At 43.4% G+C, this 8,473-nt stretch overlaps 1 protein-coding gene across 1 annotated transcript; it reads right to left on the minus strand.

Annotated features, from left to right (window-relative positions):
* Window positions 1-2,444, minus strand: LOC124702377 (photosystem II stability/assembly factor HCF136, chloroplastic). The gene is made up of 8 exons (XM_047234518.1): window positions 2,118-2,444; window positions 1,783-2,018; window positions 1,542-1,672; window positions 1,118-1,250; window positions 895-1,017; window positions 632-706; window positions 423-538; window positions 1-309 (listed from the first exon to the last, which is right to left on the minus strand). Exons 1-8 carry the CDS (start codon window positions 2,422-2,424, stop codon window positions 243-245), a joined length of 1,188 nt encoding a protein of 395 aa, XP_047090474.1. The 5' UTR covers window positions 2,425-2,444; the 3' UTR covers window positions 1-242.
* Window positions 2,445-8,473: the final 6,029 nt, after the last annotated feature.

The raw sequence follows: 8,473 nt of genomic DNA on the forward strand, positions 1-8,473 counted from the left end.
TTTGCACTTTACAAGCTTCTTTCATGTAATATCAGATTCAGGTACACAAATGTGCTCAAGTACTACTTTCTTTGAATGCTGGAAACAACCATCATCATCAGTCAAGTAACAGACAGGGAAGATTTACACTCTTTTGCATTAGGAGGAATCTTGGGACAGTCAGCAGCCTTTGACATGGGGGTATACATATGGATCATTTAAGTACAAAAAGTATTTAAATAGCCGTGGTGATTCCCTTTACTTCAGCCAACGTATCGGAGCAAGACGCCGTCGTTCCCGAGTACGAACCCTTGGTTGTCACCAATGAACCTGCAACATCACACCACGGAAGTTTTCAGAGTTTCAGTTCAAACAAGAAACAAACTGAAACCATGAACAGATAATGATATCTTCTGCAGACCGAAGTCGATAGGAATGCGTACTTTACGGAGTATAGGTTCCCGGGGATGTTGTCGGCGGCCTTGTCGCGCACCCAGGATTTGCCACCGTTTTTTGTTTTCAGCAGTACGCCGCTCCCTCCGGCAGCCCACGCCTCATCCTGTGATTAAAACGGAACCACCCATTCAATCTTACTTGTCATATAGGCACACACACACACACACCAAGTGCAGTTCATTTCAGTGATTGTTACCTTTGAGCGGTAGCCCACATCGAGGATTCCAAATCCCCTGCTCTGCACCGAAGCTTCCTCAAAGTCCTCAACTATCTGGAAGTGGAAATGGAGCGTAATTAGAGGTTGCTGATGAGTTCTGAAAGGCAGTTTTACAACTACATTATGCTGCATTTGCACATGTTTGCTAGCTAATCTGATCAAGCTGAAAAGATGAGCTAGTTGCCCATCTAATAAATTTGCATGATAAAACAGATGAAGCTGAAAGATCAGCTAGTTCTCACCCCAGTTCCTTTACTGAGGAAGAGTCCACCGCCGCGCACGAGGAGCCAGAGACCACCATCTGCTCTCCACCCCATGTTCTGTATCCGCCGCGCCACTGCCCTGTTGTGTGGCTGCCAGTATAGCTGCAGTTGCGCGCAGGTGTAGATAGATAGATATTTCAGAAGCAAACCTCAGGTTAGACAGACAATTTACCCGAATCAGTTATTGGGGTAGAAACCGAACCTGCCCAGGCTCCCATGTCAAGTAGAAGTTCCCACGGCTGGAGACTGCGACGTAGCGGCCGTCAGGCGAGCGGTTCACTGTGTTGAAAGTGCCAGTGTAGTAGCTCGCACCACTAATGCCGCTCGAAACTGTTCTGCAGCAGAGACAAAGACGACACAGCAAACAATGGCATGCCTTGATCACTCAGTCACACATGACATGCATGATTTAGCACCGGCTAAGATGCAACATCATGTTGAGCCAGAGAAAAATTTGGATGGAACCATTTTCATCAGAGTAACATGGTCTGTCAAACACAATTTAGTAGTGTCGATAGAGCTTGATAGCCAAAATGCAGTTGAGTGATTTTGCAAACTCATTGAACTCTGTCAATATAAATTCTGTTGGACAGACAGACATTGTTCTGCAGAACTTTGTACCCTACCTGTTGAGAGTGGCTGAGACGGTCTCCTGCACGGCGGCCTTCCAGTTGTAGCCGCGGTTGGAGGTGACATAGATGGCCCCCTCGTCGGTCACCATCTCGGCGCTCTGCTCCCCGGTGGCCTGGATGTAGACCTGCCCCCCGAAAAAATCACCATAGTTTTCTCCCCTTAACTGACTGAAGTTGTTTGGACATAAAAGTAAGCAATGCAAAGATAATATAACAGAGAAAAAAATGCAGCTACCATGTCCCCAGGGAGCTGTGCGCTGAGCGGTATCCTCTCCCAGCTCTCTCCGGCGTCCTTTGTGTGGAGCAGGATGGCGGGCTTGCCGACGATCCACCCCTCCTTGCCGCTGAAGCTGACGGAGTTGAAGCGGTAGTTGAAGTCCTCGTCCTCCGCCGACGGGATGGAGCGCGGGAACCAGCTGCCGCCGCCGTCCTTGGTCTCCAGGATCGTCTGCCTCGTCCCCAGGAGAAACCCTGATGGCCGTGGCCGCGGCGGAGACTTTCAGATGAGATGGGCTGAAACATTCAGAGAGAGCCATGGCGTTTGGCCATGAAGATTAGATTTTTAGTTACCGTGGGAGGGGTCGTCGGGGACAAAGGCGATGTCGAGCAGCACGACGCCGGGGTCGATGGGGAGACCCACGCGCTCCCACTCTGACAGCGGCTCCGCAGCGAGCGCCGCGGGGGTGCGAGGGAGGAGCAGGGGAGCGGCGGCGGCGGCGACGGCCGCGGTGGCGGTGTCGGCAATGAGGCCGCGGCGGGTGGGGGCGGAGCAGGCGCGTGGGGTGACGAGGCGTGCGCGTCCGCCATGGCGGCGGCGGGAGGAGGTGGTAGGGTGGAGCAGGTGCAGGGCCGGGGAGGCGGAGGCGGTGGTGGCCATTGGAACTTGGAGCTCGCTCGCTCGCCGGAAGGTGGCAGTCCGTCTGTCTGTCTGTGGCCAAGGCCAACCGTGCTCTTATCCTGCTGTGATGCGGGGCCCGCCCGTCAGCGGGGTAAGAGGATCCCACGGTGCCGACGGATCCAGCCGCGCAGCTACCATAATTTCCATTCCTTCCTTTTTTGTGTTCTCTTCTTGGGTTGTTGAAATACTCCTTTCCATTCCAACCAAGGCTTTGAAATTCTAAAATTGATTTTTTTTACTAGTATAAATGTCCGTGCGTTGCCACGGATCCTTAAATTTTAGTTCTCAATGCACATATATAATTTTCACATGTACATTTCTTGAAATGCATGATTTTTTTAAAAAAAATTGGTAAACCTTTTTAGAAACATAATATCTTTGCAATATAATGAACATTTCTTTAAATATCTGTCAACAATTGTTAGACAACATGAATATTTTTTTTTCTAATAGAACATTTGCTTGTGTGTTGCAATGAAAATAAAACTGAGGAGATGTTCGTTTTGGGAGACACGAGGGTCAAACTCTGAATCCGCGTGCGTTGGTGATGGTTGCTAAAGGAGAGTAACTTATTAAATTTGTTTGCACCGTGAAGAGACAGCATCAATAGGCCAATACGTGCAAGCTTGATGATATTGCAAGGGATCGTCAAACGGAACACCACATCAAGAAAAGATAAGATGTCAAAGAAAATGCATGGGATTGTTTCCGGCAGCGTTCCATACCATAAAAAATTAATTGCTATGAAATTTCATTAAAACTCTTATACACGAGCATACAAATTTAACTAACCAACTAATGCCAGCTTTTATCTTAAAGCTCAATATGTAACCGTAGCTGAATTTAGCACGTACGAACTAACATATCATGATGACACAAACCATCTGAAATCTTAATTGTGCAATCTGTAATTAGCTTTTGCTACCTGATGCAACACACCGGTGAAAAACTTCACCAAACTTTTCCATGGGGAATGGAGAAAATCAAATATAGGTACTTTTCAAAGCACTTATCTTTAAAGCCACTCACACCAAGATATAACATGGAAAATCAAGTTTAGAAACAAAGCAAGTGGGGTTCCTGCTCCAGAAAAAAAATCCGATCATCAATTGAACCCGATCTAAAAAAGTGGCATTAATTATTTTCACCTTCGCTGGATCCTCGGAGGCAGCAGATCGGCAGCTGACCACAATCACACTTTCTGTTGAAGGCCTCTGCTCTGTTCTCGCGTCCATCGCGGTAGCCGTGGCCCATGACAGCACCTCCTTTGGACTGCAATGTCCGGTGTCATGATTCATGAGGTTTACATTGACTTGTATCCGACGCACGCCTCACATTGGTCAGCGATGTATCCTCATAAGTAGACAGGTGCCCAGTTGGTAAATGAAGTGCGGATACGGTGGCAGCAGGAACTTTGTTTCCACTTATTGTAAAAATCCAAGGAAATTGAATCTATTTTGCCAAAAGCATAATTATAACCTATTAAAACCTTAAATATATTTTTCTCGCAGAAAAACCTTATAAGGAAGCAACCGGTCAAACTTGCTTACTGAAAGCACATCAACTACTACCGCATATATAAAAACTCAAGATAATAGTATCCCTCCACCCTCAAGGTCGACTCCATGTGTCATCCACTTTATATCAATCTTACAAAACCCTCAAAAACTACATCATCTCAAGGATTGTTCTAACACAGAACTCTTTCCCCATCTCAATAAAAAATCATTTTGAAACAAAAAAATATTACAGTCCCAAGAAATGCTATAAATGTAAGTACTTTCCAATAGGTATTAGAGGTGGAGAGAATACATTGCCTGCCAACCTCGCTAGCAATGTGCCTACGCCCTATATCTCGAAGAGCTCTTCGCATGTCCGATAATTTATATGCTTTATCGTCCCTGCCAAGGCCCCTCTCAATCTGCTCGCTCCTTTGTTCCTACGTTCTGCTCCAATATCAGTACGTCGCCCTGAGAGAATAACCATATTGTTCTTGGGCTACTTGCAAATTTACGACCAACCTCATTATTTTCTTTGTAATGTCGCCTTAGATAGCACAAAGGAAGCATTAAAAGAACACCGGTTTTTTGCTCACCAACTTTTGTGTTCTCCCTGTCCTTGTCACCTTGCATATGTACATGTTCTTATGTCCTTGTCACCTTGCATATGTACATGTTCTTCTGTCCTTGTCATCTTGCATATGCACCTGCTGGATAAAAAATAATTTCTGGTATCAAAAAGTGATTAAAGTAGATTAAAAAACAGAGGGGAGACTATCACTGCCCATCTGTGTGGCATGCTCATCTTCCACTCTTTCTCATCACTATCGTATAATAAAAAATATGTTACTGATACAAACCAATAAATACATGATCATCCAAATATATTACACCGACATATAACTCATAATTCATAAGTAGCTTATAATATAATATCTTTGTGATTGTTTCTAAAAGGTCCCAATTTCACAAAGCAAGCTCCCCATTGTGTGAAGTGCTTACAAAATCTTCGGGCCTAGCTAGGGTACCTAGGTACTGATGGTGTTATGCATCAGAGGTCATGGTGATATAGGTTTGCATATGGAGATATTAAATTAGGAGGTCAGACCCTGATGCTAAAATATTGTGTCTAATTGCATTAACTTAAGCTATTGAAGCATGTACTATATGAGATTGTTGAAGTAACCAATTACTGTACACTATGTACTTAGGTAAACTTTCTTTATAAAAATTGTCTAGGTAATTTATAAAATAAAAGGAGCAACCAACCATAATGAAGAGAGAACTGGGAAAAATACCTGGATGTACTCGGGACGACAAGGAGAAGGGTGTGCTCGATCTTTCTTCTCCTACTGAAATGAATCATCGAATCCATCCCTAAATCTGCTTCAATAGCTGGCACACTCTGCACAGAACAAGTGATTTTAGAATCCTAACTTCAGCATTTTAACTTTTTTAAGAGTGGAGATATCAGGTATTAATTGATAAATAACATATCAATTGTAAAAATAGTAGGCTCTAGAAGGGTTAGCATTGCCATTTTATTAGCATATAAACAGGATGAGCTGTTGGAGATATGCCCAAGAGGCAATAATAAAATGGTTATTATAATATATCTTTGTGTTTATGATAATGTTTGCATACCATGCTAAAATTGTATTAACCGAAACATTGATTCATGTGTGTTATGTAAACAACAAGGAGTCCCTAGTAAGTCTCTTGTATAATTAGCTTGTTGATTAATAGATGATCATAGTTTCATGATCATGAACATTTGATGTTATTAATAACAAGGTTATGTCATTGATGAATGATGTAATGGACATACACCCAAATAAGCGTAGCATATGATCACGTCATTAAGTTATATTTGCTATAAGCTTTCGATACATAGTTACCTAGTCCTTCGACCATGAGATCATGTAAATCACTTATGCCGGAAGGGTACTTTGATTACATCAAACGTCACTGCATAAATGGGTGGTTATAAAGGTGGGATTAAGTATTCGGAAAGTATGAGTTGAGGCATACGGTTCAAGAATGGGATATTGTCCATCCCGATGACGGATAGATATACTCTGGGCCCTCTTGGTGGAATGTCATCTAATTAGCTTGCAAGCATATGAATGGTTCATAAGAGATGACATATCACGGTATGAGTAAATAGTACTTGTCGGAGACGAGGTTGAACGAGGTATAGAGATACCGATGATCAAACCTTGGAATCGGTATCGTATGTAATGGTTCATTCGATCACTAAGTCATCGTTGAATATGTGGGAGCCATTATGGATCTCCAGATCCCGCTATTGGTTATTGGTCAGAGAGAAGTCTCAACCATGTCTGCATAGTTCGCGAACCGTACGGTGACACACTTAAGGTTTGATGTCGTTTAAGTAGATATGGAATTTGGAATGGAGTTCGAAGTTTTGTTCGGAGTCTCGGATGGGATCCAGGACATCACGAGGAGTTCCGGAATGGTCCGGAGAATAAGATTCATGTATAGGAAGTCATTTTCCAAGTTTGAAAATGATCTGGTGCATTTATGGAAGGTTCTAGAAGGTTCTAGAAAAGTCCGGAAGAAATCACCGTGGAAGGTGGAGTCCCAGGTGGACTCCACCTAGCAGGGCCGGCCAACCCTAAGGGGGAGGAGTTCCAGGTGGACTCCACCATGGTGGCCGGCCACCCCCTTCCCAAGGAAAGGTGGGAGTCCCACCTTGAGTAGGAGTCCCATCTTGAGTAGGTTTCGTCCTTATGGCAAGTTTTGTGTTGGGGTCTTATTCGAAGACTTGGACTACAACTCTTGGGGGTTTCCACCTATAAAAACAGGAGCAAGGGGAGGGGGGCCGGCCACTCAAGCCTCCACCTTGGCCGCACCCCCCTAGTGGCCGGAGCCCAAGACCCCCCTCTCCCCAAACCCTAGCGCCCCTCCTCCACATAATACTCCCGCAGTGCATAGGTGAAGCCCTGCCAAAGTTCTCCACCACCACCGCCACCACGCCGTCGTGCTACCGGGATTCTGAGGAGGATCTACTACTTCCGCTGCCCGCTGGAACGAGGAGAAGGACGTCGTCTTCATCAACACCGAACGTGTGACCGAGTACGGAGGTGTTGCCCGATTGTGGCACCGTCAAGATCTTCTACGCGCTTTTGAAAGCGGCAAGTGATCATCTTCTGCAACAACGAGATCTAATCTCGTAGGCTTTGGAAATATTCAAGGGTTAGTCTCGTGATCCCCTCGTTGCTACCATCTTCTAGATTGCATCTTGGCTTGTTTTTTGTTCTTGCGGTAGGAAATTTTTTGTTTTCTATGCTACAAATCCCATCATGAGCATGTTGGATCTAGTAGTGGTATGAATCTCGAATTTAGTTTCGTGGTATGTTTCCTACATAGAAAAGGAACTCGCCAATACATAAAAAATATGAATAAGATATCCATCATCCAACACAGCTGTAGACCACATAGAACACCACAGTGAAACCTTATACAATTTGCTAGTTCTGAAAAATGATTATGTTCTTTTATTGCTATGTACCTAACAATAATACATGGCATTAAGCAGCATAACATGCTCAGAAAAAGTGAACCCAACACATGTTTCTACGACAACAGAAATGTGCAAACTAATTACCTCAATAAAGGACCAACACAGCCGAGGAGCCATATACATCTAACAGTGGCGAAAGACTATCCTTGCATTTGAATCTAATTTGGCAAATTACAAGTATGTCATTCTAGTCTAGCAAAACCATGAGCGCTGAAAAAATATCTCATATAGAAAGGGTGCATAGAAAAAGAAGGGCATACGAATTGAATTACACTTAGCACATTATGATTATGATTTTTTCATACAAAAGTATGCACGGAAATATGTTGAAAACTTAAAATCGAATATCTGTCATGATAAGAACAATAAGGATTTTTTGCACGCAGATTCTGTAATTGACAAAAAGATAAAGTGGGCCCATGATTAAATTTCCATGACAAATAACGAATCCAATATACCCTCTACGCATGGAAAGCTAACACTGTTTATCTGCTACCAGCTAACTTGCTTATGGCAAGCATGTCCTTAATGTGATTCCAACTATCAAATACTAAAATATAATAATATAAAACTGAGTTGTCTATAGAGGAGAGTTACCTTCATAACAAGTCTCTTCAGAAGTAAGGGATTTAGGAGTACCAGCTAGCTGTAGAGAAAACCCACACTTGTCATTTTTTATTTCTGAAATCCGCGTCAAGTGGAACGCTAGATTAGATGATGCATAACTTGAAGTTAGGAAACAACAGTGATCACATGAGAAAGAAAAAGACTAAAAGAGAGGCATATAAATTTGGACGTGTTAAATTAAACAAAAATATTCAGTGCATAAGCCATATGAGGAGATACTATAGCAGCCTATGCAATTGCTGGATTATTCATTCTTACTTACGAATATAGAAGAGTAGCTTGATACATATTCTTTTGGGTAGAATAACTCAAAGTTTGGTAGAACCGTGCACACGATCATGTTGGAGATATGCCC

This window comes from Lolium rigidum, chromosome 1 (genome assembly GCF_022539505.1).
Source record: "Lolium rigidum isolate FL_2022 chromosome 1, APGP_CSIRO_Lrig_0.1, whole genome shotgun sequence".
Taxonomy (NCBI): domain Eukaryota; kingdom Viridiplantae; phylum Streptophyta; class Magnoliopsida; order Poales; family Poaceae; genus Lolium; species Lolium rigidum.

What these genes read in the sequence shown, in the direction of transcription:
- LOC124702377 (XM_047234518.1), bottom strand. Translation starts at nt 2,424, where the DNA reads ATGGCCACCACCGCCTCCGCCTCCCCGGCCCTGCACCTGCTCCACCCT. An exon ending in CCCCGACGACCCCTCCCACG is followed by an intron (nt 2,019 to 2,117) that starts GTAACTAAAAAT and finishes CACGGCCATCAG; the next exon opens with GGTTTCTCCTGGGGACGAGG. An exon ending in CACAGCTCCCTGGGGACATG is followed by an intron (nt 1,673 to 1,782) that starts GTAGCTGCATTT and finishes TTCGGGGGGCAG; the next exon opens with GTCTACATCCAGGCCACCGG.